The 20,385-nt window shown below is 37.4% G+C and overlaps 1 protein-coding gene across 5 annotated transcripts in view; it reads left to right on the forward strand.

Annotated features, from left to right (window-relative positions):
• The window catches only part of LRRC49 (leucine rich repeat containing 49), a 178,889-nt gene that overhangs the window by 31,416 nt on the left and 127,088 nt on the right, over positions 1-20,385 (forward strand). The window contains exon 1 of one of the 5 annotated variants that reach the window (XM_034994750.1): positions 17,014-17,072. The exons of the other annotated variants lie outside the window; for them this stretch is intronic. Within the exon in view, the coding sequence (XP_034850641.1) occupies positions 17,070-17,072 (3 nt within the window). The 5' untranslated portion in view covers positions 17,014-17,069. Of the gene's footprint in view, positions 1-17,013; positions 17,073-20,385 lie in introns of those variants that run through there. 5 annotated transcript variants of the gene reach the window in all.

Raw genomic sequence — 20,385 nt, forward strand, 5'->3', positions numbered from 1 at the left:
TCTCCGCTGAGCAGGGAGCCCGATGCGGGGCTCGATCCCAGGACCCTGGGATCATGACTCCAGCTGAAGGCAGACGCTTAACCGACTGCACCACCTAGGCGCCCTGATCAGTGCTATTCTTTTGTTTCTGCTGTATTTTGAGGAACAGAAGTAAAAATTATCAATAGTTTTATTTATTGTTTCTGTTTTTTTTTTTTGTTTGAAAAATCCTTCCTTAAAGGTTGAGGACCTAAAGATATTTTTCTGTATTGTCTAACAAAAGTTTTGAAGTTGCTGTATTTGGAAATGATTCATTTCTTGTGGTATAAAATTGAAATCAGTTTTGTTTTCCTTTTTCTCATATGGATGGCTAATTGTCCCAGCACCATTTATTGAAAAATGGATTATTTCTGTCCTTCCGTCTCCCCTTGGCAGTATCTCCCTCTAGCAAATTAAATATCCACATCTGCATGTGTCTGTGCCTGGCCTCTCTGGTCTGTTTGATTGATCTCTAACTATCTAAATAACTGTAATCTCTGTTATGTCCTAAGAATTAGTAGCATGAGGTCCCCAATCTTCCTTTCTCTTCCCTAGACTTCCTTTCTTCCTTTAAAAAAAAATTATGTTATTTATTTTTTTCTTTTTCTATATATATTCCAGAAATAGCATGTCAAGTTTCATGAAAAACCCTACTGGTCTGTTTGATTGGAATATTTTTGAATTTGAAGACAATTGACATTTTTGATATTGAACCTTTTTTTTTTTTTTTAAGATTTTAGTTATTTATTTGACAGAGGGAGAGATAGCGAGAGCAGGAACACAGGAAGGGGAGTGGGAGAGGGAGAAGCAGGCTTCCTGTGGAGCAGGGAGCCCGATGCGGGGCTTGATCCCAGGATCCTGGGATCATGACCTGAGCCAAAGGCAGATGCTTAATTACTGAGCCACCCAGGCACCCCAATATTGAACCTTTAATATCATAATATGCACACGGCATATTAATATGAAGGCATAATATGAATACAGCATATCTCTCAGTTCATATATGTCACATTTAATGATTTTTATTCTTCTCCATAGATAGCTTATTTGTTTTTTGCTGGCTTTCTTTCCAGATATTTTATACTTTTTTGCTACAGTTGATTTTGGTTCATTTAGCAACCATGCTCTGACACTTAATAATTCCAATAATATATCTGTAGGTTATCTTAGATTTTCTATTTAGAAAATTTAATTTTTTTGTGAACAATTACAGTTTTTCCTTAATCATTATATGTCTTGTGTCTTCTTGTTTGACTGAGCTAGACTGAACTTCCAGTTTGACCATACCTCCAGTACAAAGCTGAATAAAGAGGCAAAAGTGGGCATCCTTGTCTTATTCCTGATTTTAAAGGAAACATATCACTAGCTATGTTTGCTAAGTGCCATCTATCAGTCTGAAGAAATTATCCTCTATTTTTAGTTTGCTTAAGTTTATATTATGAATGGTTATTGCATTTTATTAGTGATTCTTATACAGCTCTTAGACTGGTCATATGGATTTATTCTTTAATCTATTAATTATGGAAATTATAAGATTTTGTAATGGTAAGTCATTCTAGCATTTTTGGTTATTATGCACTTTATCGGCTATATTTCATATACATTCCTGGATTTTGTCTATTAATATTTTATTCACAATATTTACATATATGTTAAGTGAGATTTGTCTGTAATTTCTTTTTATTATTTTCTGGTATCAAGGTCACACTAGCCTCATAAAATGAATTGAGGAGTGCTTCCTATTTTACTATTTGGCATGAATCTCACTTTATATGAAATTAAAGATGATCTGATCCTTGTATACTTGGAGGAACTTACCTGTAAAATAGTCTGGGTAGTTTTAAACTATTGGCTCAGTAATAATAGTATCAGTTTTGATATGTTATAGTTTCCTTTCATCTAAATTCATTTTTTTTTTTTAGCTGCTCTCTCTGTTGTCATGTGCCTGTTGTCGTTTCTCATAATGCTTATTTATACTTTCTTATTTTTTGATTAGTATTGCCTGAGGTTTGTTTATTTTACTAGTAGTTTCAAAGAACTGGCTTTGGCTTTGTTGAACTTCTCTTATAGCTTTAAAAAAATATTGTTCTATTGATTTTTGTTCCTAACTCTCTTATTTTCTCCATTTGCTTTTTCTTTCTAAAGTTTTGTGTTGGATATTTGATACAAATTTTCAGTCCTTTTTAGTTTCTAATATAAGGACTTAAGGCTATAAATTTCCCTCTAAGAACCACGTTAGCTTCTTCCCACAAATTTTGAAATTTGGTATTTTTATTCTAAATATTTTCTAAGTTCCGTTATGATTTCTTCTTTGATCCATGTGCTATTTAGAAGTATATTTGAAAATTTTTTGATATGTATGGATTAATTATTCTTTTTTTGTCATTCTTTTCTAATTTAGTTGCATTGTGGCCAGTGAGTGTGGATTATATGTAACCTGTTCTGTGAAGTTTGTTGAGGTTCACTGTATTGCCGAGTATGCAGTCAACATTTACAGTCAATACACACTATCTATATGTTTCCCTAGTATGAGATCAGTGTTTGAAGCTGTTTCTAGGTGCACACAAGGTCAAAATTGATATATCTTTCTGGCAAATTGTTCCTTTTGTCATTGTGTATTAACTGTCTTTATTTTATTTTTTTAATAGTATTTTTATTTTTATTTATGTAATTTTTAATTTTTTAATTATGTTAATCACCATACATTACGTCAGTAGTTTTTGATGTAGTGTTCCATGATTCATTGTTTGTTCTCCATGCAGAACGTGCCCTCTTTAATACCCATCACCAGGCTAACCCATCCGCCCATCCCCCTCCCCTCTAGAACCCTCAGTTGGTTTTTCAGAGTCCATCGTGTCTCATGGTTCGTCTACCCCTCCGATTTCCCCCCCCTTCATTCTTCCCCTCCTGCTATCTTCTTCTTCTTTTTTTTTTTCTTAACATATATTGCATTATTTGTTTCAGAGGTACAGATCTGTGATTCAACAGTCTTGCACAATTCACAGCGCTCACCGTAACACATACCCTCCCCAATGTCCATCACCCAGCCACCCCATCCCTCCCACCCCACCCCCCACTCCAGCAACCCTCAGTTTGTTTCCTGAGATTAAGAATTCCTCATATCAGTGAGGTCATATGATACATGTCTTTCTCTGATTGACTTATTTCGCTCAGCATAACACCCTCCAGTTCCATCCACGTCGTTGCAAATGGCAAGATCTCATTCCTTTTGATGGCTGCATAATATGCCATTGTATGTATATACCACATCTTCTTTATCCATTCATCTTTCGATGGACATCTTGGCTCTTTCCACAGTTTGGCTGTTGTGGACATTGCTGCTATAAATGTTGGGGTGCACGTACCCCTTCGGATCCCTACATTTGTATCTTTGGGGTAAATACCCAGTAATGCAATTGCTGGGTCGTATGGTAGCTCTATTTTCAACTTTTTGAGGAACCTCCATACTGTTTTCCAGAGTGGTCGCACCAGCTTGCATTCCCACCAACAGTGTAGGAGGGTTCCCCTTTCTCCGCATCCCCGCCAACATCTGTCGTTTCCTGACTTGTTAATTTTAGCCATTCTGACTGGCGTGAGGTGGTATCTCATTGAGGTTTTGATTTGGATTTCCCTGATGCTGAGCTATGTTGAGCACTTTTTCATGTGTCTGTTGGCCATTTGGATGTCTTCTTTGGAGAAAGGTCTGTTCATGTCTTCTGCCCATTTCTTGATTGGATTCTTTGTTCTTTGGGTGTTGAGTTTGATAAGTTCTTTATAGATTTTGGATACTAGCCCTTTATCTGATAGGTCATTTGCAAATATCTTCTCCCATTCTGTCAGTTGTCTTTTGGTTTTGTTGACTGTTTCTTTTGCTGTGCAAAAGCTTTTTATCTTGATGAAGTCCCAATAGTTCATTTTTGCCCTTGCTTCCCTTGCCTTTGGCGATGTTTCTAGGAAGAATTTGCTGTGGCTGAGGTCGAAGAGGTTGCTGCCTGTGTTCTCCTTTAGGATTTTGATGGACTCCTGTCTCACATTGAAGTCTTTCAACCATTTGGAGTCTATTTTTATGTGTGGTGTAAGGAAATGGTCCAGTTTCATTCTTCTGCATGTGGCTGTCCAATTTTCCCAACATCATTTGTTGAAGAAACTCTCTTTTTTCCATTGGACATTCTTTCCTGCTTTGTCGAAGATTAGTTGACCATAGAGTTGAGGGTCCATTTCTGGGCTCTCTATTCTGTTCCATTGATCTATGTGCCTGTTTTTGTGCCAGTACCATACTGTCTTGATGATGACAGCTTTATAATAGAGCTGGAAGTCTGGAATTGTGATGCCGCCAGCTTTGCTTTTCTTTTTCAACATTCCTCTGGCTATGCGGGGTCTTTTCTGGTTCCATACAAATTTTAGGATTATTTGTTCCATTTCTTTGAAAAAAGTGGACGCTATTTTGATGGGGATTGCACTGAATGTGTAGATTGCTCTAGGTAACATTGACATCTTCACAACATTTGTTCTTCCAACCCATGAGCATGAACGTTTTTCCATTTCTTTGTGTCTTCCTCAATTTCTTTCATGAATATTTTATAGTTTTCTGAGTATAGATCCTTTGCCTCTTTGGTTAGATTTATTCCTAGGTATCTTATGGTTTTGGGTGCAATTGTAAATGGGATCGACTCCTTAATTTCTCTTTCTTCTGTCTTGTTGTTGGTGTATAGGATTTCTGTGCATTGATTTTATATCCTGCCACTTTACTGAATTCCTGTATGAGTTCTAGCAGTTTTGGGATGGAGTCTTTTGGGTTTTCCACATAAAGTATCATATTGTCTGCAAAGAGTGAGAGTTTGACTTCTTCTTTGCCGATTTGGATGCCTTTTATTTCTTTTTGTTGTCTGATTGCTGTGGCTAGGACTTCTAATACTATGTTGAATAGCAGTGGTGATAGTGGACATCCCTGCCTGACCTTAGGGGGAAAGCTCTCAGTTCTTCCCCATTAAGAATGACATTCGCTGTAGGTTTTTCATAGATGGCTTTTATGATATTGAGGTATGTACCTTCTATCCCTATACCCTGAAGAGTTTTGGTCAAGAAAGGATGCTGTACTTTGTCAAATGTTTTTTCTGCATCTATTGAGAGGATCATATGATTCTTGTTCTTTCTTTTGTTAATGAGATACAATAGTGTCACGTTGATTGATTTGCAGATGTTGAACCAACCTTGCAGCCCAGGGATAAATCCCACTTGGTCGTGGTGAATAATCCTTTTAATGTACTGTTGGATCCTATTGGCTAGTATTTTGGTGAGAATTTTTGCATCCATGTTCATCAAGGATATTGGTGTGTAATTCTCCTTTTTGATGGGGTCTTTGTCTGGTTTTGGGATCAAGGTAATGGTGTCCTCATAAAACGAGTTTGGAAGTTTTCCTTCCATTTCTATTTTTTGGAACAGTTTCAGAAGAATAGGTATTAATTCCTCTTGAAATGTTTGGTAGAATTCCCCTGGGAAGCCATCTGGCCCTGGGCTTTCGTTTGTTGGGAGATTTTTGATGACTGCTTCAATTTCCTTAGTGGTTATAGGTCTGTTCAGGTTTTCTATTTCTTCCTGGTTCAGTTTTGGTAGTTGATACATCTTTAGGAATGCATCCATTTCTTCCAGGTTATCTAATTTGCTGGCATAGAGTTGCTCATAATATGTTCTTATAATTGTTTGTATTTCTTTGGTGTTGGTTGTGATCTGTCCTCTTTCATTCATGATTTTGTTGATTTGGGTCATTTCTCTTTCCTTTTGGTAAGTCTGGCCACTGGGGTTTATCAATCTTGTTAATTCTTTCAAAGGACCAGCTCCTAGTTTCATTGATCTGTTCTACTGTTCTTTTGGTTTCTATTTCATTGATTTCTGCTTTGATCTTTATTATTTCTCTTCTCCTGCTGGGTTTAGGCTTTATTTGCTGTTCTTTCTCCAGCTCCTTTAGGTGTAGGGTTAGGTTGTGTACTTGAGACCTTTCTTGTTTCTTGAGAAAGGCTTGTATTGCTATATACTTTTCTCTTAGGACTGCTTTTGCTGCATCCCAAAGATTTTGAACAGTTGTGTTTTCATTTTCATTGGTTTCCATGAATTTTTTTAGTTCTTCTTTAATTTCCTGCTTGACCCATTCATTCTTTAGTAGGATGCTCTTTAGCTTCCATGTATTTGAGTTCTTTCCAACTTTCCTCTTGTGATTCAGTTCTAGTTTCAAAGCAGTGTGGTCTGAAAATAGGCAGGGAATGATCCCAATCTTTTGGTACCAGTTGAGACCAGATTAATGACCTAGGATGTGATCGATTCTGGAGAATGTTCCATGGGCACTTGAGAAGAATGTGTATTCCGTTGCTTTGGAATGGACTGTTCTGAATATGTCTGTGAAGTCCATTTGGTCCAGTGTGTCATTTAAAGTCTTTATTTCCGTGTTGCTCTTTTGCTTAGATGATCTGTCCATTTCGGTGAGGGGGTGTTAAAGTCCCCCACTATTACTATATTGTTGTCAATGTGTTTCTTTGCTTTTGTTATTAATTGCCTTATATAATTGGCTGCTCCCATATTAGGGGCATAGATATTTACAATTGTTAGATCTTCTTGTTGGATAGACCCTTTAAGTAGGATATAGTGTCCTTCCTCATCTCTTATTACAGTCTTTGGTTTAAAATCTAATTCGTCTGATATAAGGATTGCCACCGCAGCTTTCTTTTGGTGTCCATTAGCATGGTAAATGGTTTTCCACCCCCTCACTTTCAATCTGGGGGTGTCTTTGGGTCTAAAATGAGTCTCTTGCAGACAGCAAACGATGGGTCTTGTTTTTTAATCCAATCTGATAGCCTGTGTTTTTTGATTGGGGCATTTAGCCCATTTACATTCAGGGTAACTGTTGAAAGATATGAATTTAGTGCCATTGTATTGCCTGTAAGGTGACTGTTACTGTATATTTTCTGTGTTCCTTTCTGGTCTATGTTGGTTTGAGGGTCTCTCTTTGCTTAGAGAACCCCTTTCAATATTTCTTGTAGGGCTGGTTTTGTGTTTGCAAATTCCTTTAGTTTTTGTTTGTCCTGGAAGCTTTTTATCTCTCCATCCATTTTCAATGACAGCCTAGCTGGATATAGTATTCTTGGCTACATATTTTTCTCATTTAGTGCTCTGAATATATCCTGCCAGTCCTTTCTGGCCTGCCAGGTCTCTGTGGATAGGTCTGTTGCCAATCTCATGTTTCTACCATTGTAGGTTACAGATCTCTTCTTCCGAGCTCCTTTCAGGATTTTCTCTTTGTCTCTGAGACTTGTAAGTTTTACTCTTAGATGTCGGGGTGTTGACCTATTTTTATTGATTTTGAGAGGGGTTCTCTGTGCTTCCTGGATATTGATGCCTGTTTCCTTCCCCAAATTAGGGAAGTTCTCTGCTATAATTTGCTCCAATATACCTTCTTCTCCTCTCTCTCTTTCTTCTTCTTCTGGGATCCCAATTATTCTAATGTTTCATCTTATGGTATTGCTTATCTCTTGAATTCTGCCCTCGTGATCCAGTAGTTGTTTATGTCTCTTTTTCTCAGCTTCTTTATTTTCCATCATTTGGTCTTCTATATCACTGATTCTCTCTTCTGCCTCATTTATCCTAGCAGTTAGTGCCCCCATTTTTGATTGCACCTCATTAATAGCCTTTTTGATTTCGACTTGGTTAGATTTTAGTTCTTTTGTTTCTCCAGAAAGGGTTTCTCTAATAACTTCCATGCTTTTTTCAAGCTCAGGTAGTATCTTTAAAGTGATGATTCTAAACTCTAGATCCGACATTGTACTAATGTCCATATTGAATAGGTCTGTGGCAGTTGGTACTACCTCTTGTTCTTTTTGTTGAGGTGATTTTTTCCATCTTTTCATTTTGTCCAGAGGAGAACAGATGAATGAGAGAACAAAATGCTAACAGGGTAACAACGTCCCCAGAAAATATACTCTAAACAAGTCAGAAAAGATCTGAAGCCGGGGGAAAAGAAAGGGAAAGAAAGGAAAAAGAAAAAGAAAAAAAAAAGAAAAAGATAAAAACAAACAAAAACAGAACAAAACATAAAAAACAGAATATGATCAAATATGATCAGGCTGGTGCATAGATCAGTGCCACACACTAGATTTTGGGTGTATTTTGGTCTGTTAGAAGAAAGTGCCTCCCAAAATTTTAAAGAAAGAAAAACTTATATATGTACAAAAATAAGGGATGCTATGATGAAGGGATGGAATATGACTGTAAAGATGAAAATTATAAAAAATTTTATAAAAGGAATTGATATGAAGTTGTTTGAAAAAAAGAAAGAAGAGGATTTAAAAAAAAAAAAGGGAGAGAATGTGATCAGGCAGGAGAGTAGAACAAAACCATATACTAGAGATTTAGGGTATATTTTGATATGTTAGAAGAAACTATCTCAAAAATTTAAAGAGAGAACAACTTAGATATATATATCAAAAATAAAGGTAACTACTATGAAGGGATAGAATATGACTCTAAAAATGAAAAATAAAAATGTTTTTTTAAAAAAGGGATTGATAAGATGTTGGTTGAAAAAGGGAAAAAGAAAAATTCAAAAAAAAAAAGTTAAAAAAAATTAACTTTGAAAGACTACAGAATCATGGTAAAAAAGCCATGGATTCTATGTGCATTATTCCCCTAGCGCTGGAGTTCTGCCGTTCTCATTGATCGGTAAACTTGGTCTTGGCTGGCTGTTCTCGCTGATCTTCTGGGGGAGGGGCCTGTTGCTGTGGTTCCCAAATGTCTTTGCCAGAGGCGGAATTGCCCCGCCCTTGCCCAGTCCTGGCTAAGTAATCCGCTCGGGTTTGCTCTCGGGAGCTTTTTTTTTTTTTTTTTAAAGATTTTATTTATTTATTTGAGAGAGAGAGAATGAGAGACAGAGAGCACAAGAGGGAAGAGGGCAGAGGGAGAAGCAGACCCCCTGCTGAGCAGGGAGCCCGATGCAGGACTCGATCCCGGGACTCCAGGATCATGACCTGAGCCAAAGGCAGTCGCCTAACCAACTGAGCCACCCAGGCGCCCTCTCGGGAGCTTTTGTTCCCTGCAAGCTTTCCGTACAGCTTTGGAGGTGGAGAGTGAAAATGGCGGCTTCCCAATCTCCACCCGGAGGAGCTGAGAACTCGGGCCCCGCTCCTCAGTGAGCCCGCAGAGAAAAGCAGTCAGTCACTCCCGGCTCCCCGGTCTCCGGCCGCACTCTGTGCTCACCCGGCCTGTGACCGCGCGTTTCTATCTCTGGCACACGACCCCATGTGGAGTCTCCAAACCCATCAGATCCCTGCGGTGCGCTCCCACGCCACTCCTCCCGGGGGAGGAAGGGCAGTCTCCCTGGATCTGCCGCTTGTTGGGTCCCTGCTGGAGAAGCGGTGGCCCAACTGTGCCGCGGATCACGGTTTATGGCCACCCCGAGCTGAGAGCCCGCGCCTTGGCTCCGTCTCTGCAGCTGGCTTCCCCGCTGCGATACCTGGGAGCTCTGCCACACTCAGGCACCCCGGGTCTTTCTGTGACCCCGAGGGTCCTGAGACCACACTGTCCCGCAAGGGTTCCACCCCCTTCTCAGCCACTGGAGTGACGTCCCTCAGCGGAGCAGACTTCTAAAAGTTCTGATTTTGGGCTCCGTGGTTCTGTCACTTGCCAGAAGCGGCCGACGGAGGCCCCCTCCCCCGCCGTCTATCCTCCTGAACATTGCCTGGGATTCACTTCTCCACACGTCCTACCTTCCAGAAAGTGGTCGCTTTTCTGTTCACAGCGTTGTTGCTATTCTTTTCTTCGATCTCCTGTTGAGTTCGTAGGTGTTCAGAATGGTCTGATCCCTATCCAGCTGAATTCCTGAGACCAGACGAAATCCAGGTCTCCTACTCCTCCGCCATCTTGCTCCGCTATTAACTGTCTTTATTACTTTCATTGAGTAAGTATTTTATGAGTGTGGACTACATGCCAGGCACTCTTCTAACTGTAGTATAGGTAAAGAAGTTAATCATACTTTTTGACTTAACATTTATTTAGTCTGATGTTAATACCAACTTTCTTTTGGTTATTTTTTTCCTCATATATCTTTTATTGTTTAACCTTTTTTAATTTTTAATTTTGGCATAAATTCAGAAAAGGATGCAAAAATAGTGTAAAGATTCCTTAAATAGTAACATTTTAGTACATTTGCTTTATCCTCTCTCTCTCTCTTTTTTAAGATTTTATTTATTTGATAGAGAGCTTGCACATACATGAGGGTGAGGGAGGGGCAAAGGGAAAGGGAGAAGCAGACTCCCCACTCAGCGGGGAGCCAGGGCTTGATCCCAGGACTCTGGGATCATGACCTGAGCCTAAGGCAGACGCTTAACTGACCAAACCACCCAGGCACCCCGCTTTATCCTCTCTTTTGATTATTCTCTCTGTCCTTCTGTATCTACAAGTCTCTGTTTTTTTCTGAACCATTTAAGAGTAAGATGCAGGCATGTTGCCCCTTCATCTCCACATACTTCAGTGTGTATTTTCCAAAAACAAGAATCCTCTTATATAACCACATTATAATAATCAAAATTAGGGAATTAATATTGATAGGATACTATTATCTAATCTGTAGATCCCATTTAGGTTTTCTTAATTATCTCACTAGCAAGGACGCCTGGGTGGCTCAGTCAGTTAAGCGTCTGCCTTCGGCTCTGGTCATGATCCCAGGGTCCTGGGATCAAGCCCCACATTGGGCTCCCTGCTCAGTGGGGGGCCTGCTGCTCCCCCCTGCTTGTGCTCACTTGCTCTCTCTCTCTCTGACAAGTAAATAAAATCTTTAAAAAATTATCTCACTAGCATCCTTTATAGCAAAAGAAAATCCAAGATCACTCATTGTATTCCCATAGTTATGTCTCCCTGGTCTTCTTTAATCTGCAAGAGTACTTGCATCATTCTTTGTATGTCATGACACTGACATTTTTGAAGAATAGTAGTTTATTATTTTGTAGAATGTCCCTCAGTTTGAGCTTGTCTAATGTGGCCTCATGATTAGATTCAGATTATGTACGTTTGGCAGGAGCAGCTGCAGAAATGATGCTGAGTTCTTCTCAGTGAGTCATATTACATATTCTTTTACTTTCAACCTTTTTCTTATAAAGAGTGCACAACTTCTTTTTTAACTTACAATATGAGAATCTTTCTTCTGACTAGGGCCTTTAGTCTATTATACTAATTGCGATTACTGATAAATTCACCACTTTGCTGTCATTTCATGCTGTTTGTCCTGCATTTCCTGTGTGTGCATGTGCACCTTGCTGTGGGTTGTTGGAGTTTTCTCTGTTCTTTCTTATTCACTTTAATGGTTACTCTTAATGTTTTAAAATACACACTTGACTTAAATTATAGAGTTAATACATGTCCCTACCCGCTTCTTAAATAAGGACCCTAGAATCATTTAATCCAGTAACACTGTGCCGTTTTACATGTCTTTGTTTCCTAGGCTTTCTTTTTATCTTTTTACTCCCCAAATTAGATATTTTAATTGTTGGTGTTTTCAGTCAGTGCTTATTTGGATTCACCCACATGCTTGTTTGGGTTTACCACTCTTTTGAAAATATATAATTTAGAAAAATTTCCTTTAAAATGTCTCTGGTGGTAAGCTCTCTGAGTTTATCTTTGTCTAATAATGTGTTTATTTTGCCTGTATTCATGATTGATGGTCTGACTTGATTGACAGTTATTTTTCTCCCAGGTTGTTTGAAGCTCATATTTCATTATGTTTGAACTCTATTATTGTCATTAAACTGTCTACTATTTTTTGTACATGATCTTTTTCTTTCTCTGGTAGCTTTTAAGATTATTAAGATTTCTTTTTGCACTGGGGAGGGTATGTGCTCTGGTAAGCGCTGTGAATTGTGCAAGACTGTTGAATCTCAGATCTGTACCTCTGAAACAAAATGCAATATATGTTAAGAAAAAAAAAAAGAAGAAGAAGAAGAAGGTAGCGGGAGGGGAAGAATGAAGTGGGGGGAATCGGAGGGGTAGACGAACCATGAGAGACGATGGACTCTGAAAAACAAACAGGGTTCTAGAGGGGAGGGGGGTGGGAGGATGGGTTAGCCTGGTGGTGGGTATTGAGGAGGGCACATTCTGCATGGAGCACTGGGTGTTGTGCACAAACAATGAATCATGGAACACTTCATCTAAAACTAATGATGTAATGTATGGGGATTAACATAAGAATAAAAAAAAAAGAGGGCCTAATTCTACTGAGAAGAAGATAATTAGTTTTGGTGAAACATTTTAAGCAGTAACAACAACATTAAAAGTTATAGGTCGAATACTTAAAAAAAAAAAAAGATTTCTTTTTGAAGTTCTTCAGACTCACTAAGATGTGTAGGGATGTGGAACTACCATATTTCACCAATTTGGGATGCACATTTTTCCATATTTCACCAACTTTGAAATCTGGGTATGTTTTACAATGCATGGCATCTTAAAATCACTATTGGACAGGCTACAGCAATTTCATTGCTAAATATATGTGAACTTGGTTATAACTGTTTATACTATGCTCATTTCAGTTATTGGTACTACATGTTTTGAATTTAATCACTGTTCAAAATGTATTTAAAAAGATTACACCAATGGGGCGCCTGCGTGGCTCAGTCAGTTAAGCATCTGATTTCAGCTCAGATCATGATCTCAGGGTCTTGGGATCAGGCCACCTCACGCTCCATGCTCAGCAGGGAGTCTGCTTCTCCTTCTCCCTCTGCCCCTCCCCCTGCCCGTGCTCTCTCTCTCTCTCTCAAATAAAATAAAGAAAATCTTTTAAAAAAAGGGTTACACCAAAATTTGGCATGGAAATGAAACATTTCTGTGTTCAAAAAGGCATGAACAACAAAGACATAAATTTAATATTAGTGAAACATACTTTTTTTTGAGGAATGACTGCAATTCCACATTTTCTTGCTAATTAACAGTCAAATACTTTAAAAGGAAGAAAACCATGTTTGGTGAAGCTGTGTTCTATTGTGTTACCAGGATAGATTCAGAGAGTTTGCTTATCACATGCCAAGCAATGCACCTGAAGGCAGGAGAAATTGAGCAAACTCCTTGGAAGAGATGAAAGCGTTTCAAAGCAACAAGAAGCTGTGGTATAATTCACACTGGTGTCTTAGACCATTTGGGCTGCTATCTGTCACAAAATACCATAGACTTGGTAGCTTATAAACAAGATAAATTTATTTCTCACAGTTCTAGAGGCTGAGAAGTCCAAGATCAAGGTGGCAGCATGGTGGCATTCTCGAGAGCCTTCTTTCTGGTCCATAGCTGGCACCTTTTCACTGTGTCCTCACATGGTGGAGGAGGCTAGATCTCTTATAAGGCACTGATCCTGTTCATAAGGAACCACCCTTGTGACTTACGTACCTCCCAAAGGCCCCACCTCCTAATACCATCACCTTTGGGGTCAGGATTTCAACATATGAATTTGGGGGAGAGACAAACATTCAGACCACAGTACTGGTGTTTCTTTACTTTAACAATATAAAAATACACAGAATGGGTGTCACTAGTTTGGAAGAAAGTTCTGTAGATGATAATAGAGCACATTTTTAGGATATCCAGCATCACCAATGTTCTTGATGGCACAGAAGACAATATGATGTGAAAAGCATGGACATTATTAGTTGAATAGTGATTCAAAAGTTGGACTCTAGGGGTGCCTGGGTGGCTCAGTAGGTTAAGCGTCTGCCTTGGGCTCAGGTCCTGATCTCAGGGTCCTGGGATCGAGCCCCGCATCGGGCACCCTGCTCCGTGGGGAGCCTGCTTCTCCCTCTGCCTCTACCTGCTGCTTCCTCTGCTTGTGCTCTTTCTCTCTCTGTCAAAAATAAATAAAATTAAAAAAAAAAAAAGGAAACATTTCTTTCTCTCCAGAAAGTTCCCTTGTGCCCCTTTCCAGTCAGTGCTTTTCCCTGCCCTAGAAGTTTCTTACTTCTATCTTCATAGATTAATTTTGCCTGTTTTTGAACTTTTCATGAGGTATATATATAAAAAATATGTACTTTGTTTACTAAACATGTTTTGATATTCATCCATTTTGTGGTGTGTATCAGTAATTTTTTCTTAATGAACTGAGTTGCATTCATTTTCTAATTATAATACAATTTGTGTTTTCATTCTTCTGTTAATAGTCATCTTGGTTATTTCCATTTTTGGCCCTTACAAATAAAGCTGCTATGAATATTCTTGTAGTCTTATTTATACATTTATTTTGGTGGACATGTACCTCATTTCTCTTAGGTAAATACTTAGGAGCGTCATTACCAAGCCATAAGGTAGGTGGATGTCTAAATTTATTAGAAACTGCCCAAACAGTTTTACCAAGTGATTATGCCATTTTACATTCCAGCAGCAATAAATGGGTGTTCTAATTGCTCTACATCCTTGCCAACATTTGATATTGACAGTCGTTATAGTTTTAGTGATTCTATGATTCTCACTGTGGTTTTAATTTGCAGTTCCTTGATGAATAACTGGTGATGTTGAGCATCTTTTCAAGTACTTTTAGGCCATTCTAACATATGACGTATCAGTTCAAGTCTTCTGCCCATTTAAGAAAAAATTAGGTTATCTTTTTATCATTGAGTTGTAGTAGATCTATATTCTAGCTTCAGGTCCTTTGGGATATGTATTGGGTGTATTTACAGCATGGCTTGCTTTTTTGCTTTCTTAATAATGTTTTTGATATGTAGAAGCTTACATTTTAATGAAGTACGGTTTATCAATTAGTTTTCTTTTATCACTAGTTCCTTTTTTGTCCTGAACAAGACATTTTTGCCTATCTCGATATCATAAATATGTTCTCCTCTTCTTTCTTCCAAAAGGCTTATAGTTTTACCTTTAACTTAGGGTCTTTGATCCATTTTTAATTAAATTTTGTGTATGGTGTGAAGTAGGGATCCTGGTTAATTTTTCCCATATAGGGATATCTATTTGCTCCACACCTTTTGTTGAGAAGATCTTTCTTTACTCATTGAATTGGTATCTTTGTTGGAATTGAGTTATAATCAAATGGGTCTTTTTGTAGACCTTCTCTTCTGTTCCATCTATTTGTATATACCATTATGCCAGAACTACACCATCTAACTTTATGGTAAATGGAGATATTTTGGAGTTCATTCATTTAATGAATTTGTTTTGCTTAATTTTTATGTATGCATAAGAATGATATTTGATTAAAAGATGGTTAAATAAATCTAAAAGAACTCTTTGAGTAATAATGAAATAAAAATTCTAAGTGATATTTTATTATTGGTTAATTATTATACTATTGGGTATTTTATTATTGGTAATCCCCAAGTGTTACTTAAAATAATTTTAAGATGATATCTTAGATTTGATCAAATATAGTAATTTTACTAGCATACCTAATATTTGTCTTTCCTGAATTGCAGATTTCTATCTTTCATTAATTATGGGAGCATACTGAATCTTTATATTTTCAAATATTGCCTTCTTCCATTTTCTCTTTTACTTCTTAAACACCTACTAGATATAGTATGGATCTTCTTGTTCTATCCTTTTTTTCTTAAAATTTCTATCATTTTTTTCTTTCTGCTACATTTCTGCATTCTTTTTACTTCTTTAGTGCTATCAGTGTAGTTAACTCTCTCCTCAGTTCTGTCTAGTCTGAGTTTCAGTCCATCTACTGACTTTTTAATAATGACCATAATTTTTTGTTTCTAGAATCATGTTCTGCATGATTTTTTCATAAATGCCCAGATCTCCTTATTAATAGTATCTTATATTTTTTCATATTTAGATTTCTTTTATTTCTCTAATAATTTTAAACATTGATCTTCCATAGTCTTTATCTAGTTACTATATTTTCTTAATTTTTGAGCAGTTCTACATTTGCTGCCTGAAGTTTCTGCTGACTCTTGCTCATACTAATTTTTCCCCACAGATTAGTAGTTTGGGATAGTCAGAATGCTGTAAACCCTGCGTTGGGTTTTGTGTCTTTCCAGAGAGTGTTGCCAGGAGTGTTAGGGGGATGAATGCCAGGAATCATTTTTTATGACGAGTCTTGTTAGATCATGCATGTGATGGAAATTTGAACTACAAATTCAAGTGAGGAAAGACCTATGATTATGGAATCCCTATGGGGATTAAACTGTATGTAGAAAAAATCAGACTGGGAAAGTAGCATGCAACTAGATTGAAAAAAAAAATATCTCCATACGATGGGTGGTAAATAAATATAAAAGGAGATGTATATATATACATATATATACACACACGCATATATATATATAGATGTCTTTGGTAACAGAGCCAGAAAATAGACTTTTTTAGTTTTTAATTTTTTAAAAGATTTTGTTATTTATTTGAGAGAGAGAGAGAGAGAACGCATATGGGGGGGAGGGGCAGAGGGGCAGAGGGTGAGAGGGAGAATCTCAAGCAGACTCCCCGCTGAGTGCAGGGCTGGATCTCATGACCCTGAGTTCATGACCTGAACCAAAATCAAGAGTTGGATGCTTAGCCGACTGAGCCACCTAAGTGCCCTGAAAGTAGACTTTTTTAAATCGGCATTTAAATGTACAGTTGGACTTCTTGATGGCTTGCACATATGATTTCTCAAATAATATGTTTCTGTGTCAAAAGTGTTGGCTGTAGCTAGTACTTATTTTGGAATTAATAAATCTTTTTATAAAAAGGAGTACTTTTTTGCTTTTATTCAGACTTATTCAGTGCTTAGTAAATCTCTTTTCAGTTCCCAAAATAATTATCCTATATATTTATGTGTTTATTTTTATTTATGACAGAATAGATAACAAAATGAGAGTAGCTATGAGGTTTTTTTAGTCCTCTTTGTCCTACTTGATGCATGCCAAAGTCTCCATCTCTTCACCTTTCTTCCTTATTCCTCTGCAGGAAGCTACTCCAAAAATAGCTTCAGTAATAGATGTTCTACAAATGGTCAGATTGCTGAATCATTTAGTTCTTTTGTGAAGTTTAAGAATATGGAAAATCGTGTCTGAACAGAGTAGGACAAGCATGTTTCTCAAATGGCAAGTCACTGTTCTTTTGAAAAATAAAGAATTATAATCCTCTCAATAATCTGTAGTAATTTTATTTAAGTCTAATTATAAAGGATTATATTTTTAAAATATATAAAATTGTTTTGAATCTTCAAAAAATGTTGTGAATGTAATCTTAGAATTGTGTTTTGTTAAATATAATTTGAGACTATGAGCAGATTAATAACACACAAAGTATAAATATTCCCTTATATGTAAATATTTTATTTTGTCTTCTTTTTCTACTCTTAGGTATGTTAACATTGTTGCTTCTTTGCAATAGTTTCTCTGCCCGTGAAATAGTTACCTCCAGAAAAGATCTGTTGGGAGGGCTTAATAATTGACAATTAAATTAATGTGCTTTTTCTTCAAGTTATTAGGATTTAGCTTACATTATCCTTAACCCTCCATTTTGCCTTTCCCCATCATTCCAAAATAATTATATTTTTTGGATAAGTAGATTGTCAAATGCTCGCTCCCCCAGAATATCACCGGGATAATGTGTTAATAAAGAAAAGCTGAGATTATTACTTATTGGCAAGAAGAGCACACTACCTTGACATAGTCTTAGTGATGTCTTCAAGGGGAAAGGCAGGATATTTATTTTTGAGATTTCTTGGGGGGTCTGGTTTAAGGTGGGTATTTCAGTGAAGGGGCTTGATTCATATTGATGAATTTATGATATAATAGATTAGGATTGTCCAGCACAGCAAGATGAGCTTTGCAAAGTGAATATTGGATCATGGTATTAAACCATGAGATGTCATCCTAGGATTTCTCTTTGTCTCCCTCCAATGGTGAATCCCCTTCCTGGATCTTACGTATCTCCATCTTTGGTTTCCTCTTTCATATTAGAGGAGTCATTTTCTAGTGGCTTTCAATGAGTCTTTTTTTTTTTTTTTACTGTAAATAACTCATAGATAATTGATATGATAAATGTTTTCTTTTTGTGTATTGTAATGCTAGAAATTCATTACAATGTATATCTCAAAATTGCTAGCAAGATTAAAGTTGTAATTTTCTTATAGAAATGAAATTTGGAACAACAAAAATCATTGTGTGATTATGGGTATTTTGCTTTTTAAAGTTCTGGAAGGGCTGTCTACTTAACTGGTTATAGGGATATATGTAGTTAAATTCTGAGTTTTAGTTTTTCAATTTGTTGTAAATATTTGAGGAGGGGCTCTGGCTCATGACCCTGAGATCATGACCTGAGCCAAAATCAAGAGTTGGACACTTAACTGACTGAGCCACCCAGGTGCCCCTGTTGTAAATATTTTTTATAGCTCTATCATGTAATGACAGCTAATGATTTTGAAAATTTGATAAAGACTTCTGGTAAAATTTTATTTCATAAATGAAGATAAATACAAAACATTATAATTTAATCAAATAAACCTTAAAAAACCATTTCTCACAAATCATAGACTGACGTAATTTGAGTTTATATTCCAATAGCAAAAACTTATGTCTTGAAAGGTGTCTGTAGTCTCTGAAGGTGGTAGGCTGGAGCTCAGAGAGGCAAATGTATTTTTTTTTAAGGTGCCTTGATTTAAAGGAGATCCTGGCTACTGTTTCTCACCTTCTCCCAGTCAGATGTCAACAAACAATGCTTGTGCCCAGAAATATCTCAGGTAGATTTCAGGAAGAATTTGGGAGAAAAAACCCCAAGAGTACAGAGAGGGCTTTCAGTTTGGCTATGACCCATATTTTCAGAGACCAGATAGGAAGCAAGCCACCGTTTCTTTGGGAAGTAGAGCCCTGGAATAAGATGAGACCTACCACCGGTCCGTTACTCCTCCACCCCACTTCCCTGTCATTTCTGGCAGTATCAGAGAGAGGAAGCTGTAGAGATGACTCAAGAAGTTGGCCAACATATAGAGCTTATCACCCACTGTGGGGAATTTGGCTGCCTTCCTGTTTTCCGCAGACTTATTCCTTGGCCATGGTTGAAAAACTCTAAAAACCTCTTACTCACATCTATGGAACGGGCTTTTCAGGGGTGGGCCTGAGAATGGTGGTGCCAAATGAATGGTACACATAGTCCACGTTCTGATCACTGGCAGTTGTATTTGTTTTACACTGTTTAGGGTCTGCGGGGTTGAGAAGGTGTCGGAGAACGGTGCACAGGGAAACTCGATGGGAGAATGTCTTAAGCCAGATTCATTTCTCCTATGACCTCTCAAAAACCAGTGAGATATGGCTGTGCTACAATTCCATCACTTTTATATTTTCTTTGTATAACAAGCTTTCAAAAATAAATAAGTGAGGCATTTTTGGAAAAGCTAGGCTTGGCTGTCATTTTAATGCACTTGCCTTAATTCTTACTGGGGTCTTGGAAATGGTAGTTTTAAAAGGGAGGAAGGAAAAGAGGGAGGAAGAAAGATAATGACTTACAGAAACAGTAAAACAAGTTTTGATTTGGGTTTAAATATTGGGCACAATAATATGTAAAATACATATATTAGCATTATTCCAACTCATATAACTAGGAATTATTGTGATATTGCCCTTAAAAATGAAAAACGTTTCGGGGGCACCTGGGTGGCTCAGTCGTTAGGCGTCTGCCTTCAGCTCAGGTCATGATCCCGGGGTCCTGGGATCGAGCCCCACATCGGGCTCCCTGCTCAGTGGGAGGCCTGCTTCTCCCTCTCCCACTCCCCCTGCTTGTACTCCCTCTCTCGCTGTCTCTCTCTCTGTCAAATAAATAAATAAAATAAAATTAAAAAAAAAAAAGAAAGAAAAACGTTTCTTGTACACCTGAAACTAATGTAACACTGTATGTTAATTATGCTTCAAAAAAGAATCAGTCCTAGACAAAAACAAAAAACAAAAACGAGAGAGAAATGTCTCCTGAATTTTCATACTCCATATTAACAGCAGATATTTTAGATGGGTCATAATCCAGCAAATTAAAGTGAGTCTTGAAAAAAAATTTTTTAATGAAAAAAAAAAGAAAAACATTTTATATGGGAAGTGCCAGTGTGTAGAATTTTAACGGAAATCAGGATAACAAATCTTGTCCTGTCTCGGCCTCTAAGGCAGTATGTAATCCTGGGTCACCTTTCCACCCCACTCCCACCCTACCTCTGCAACAGCCTCAACTGTTCGCTTCTCATGTGCATAATGAGGTTGTAGACTAGGTAATCACTAAGCTTCTTAAGGTTCTATTACTCTAGTGTATGTCAGACTTTTAAGAAGTCTGTGTCTTTTCATTTAATGAAGTTAGGTAGCTTTGTATTTATTTTGTGATTTAAAAAAAAAATCATTTGAGCCAAAACATCTCAATATTTGCTAAGGATAA

This window comes from Mirounga leonina, unplaced genomic scaffold, assembly GCF_011800145.1.
Source record: "Mirounga leonina isolate KUSES-001 unplaced genomic scaffold, KU_Mleo_1.0 Mir_91, whole genome shotgun sequence".
In the NCBI taxonomy this organism is placed as follows: Eukaryota; Metazoa; Chordata; class Mammalia; order Carnivora; family Phocidae; genus Mirounga; species Mirounga leonina.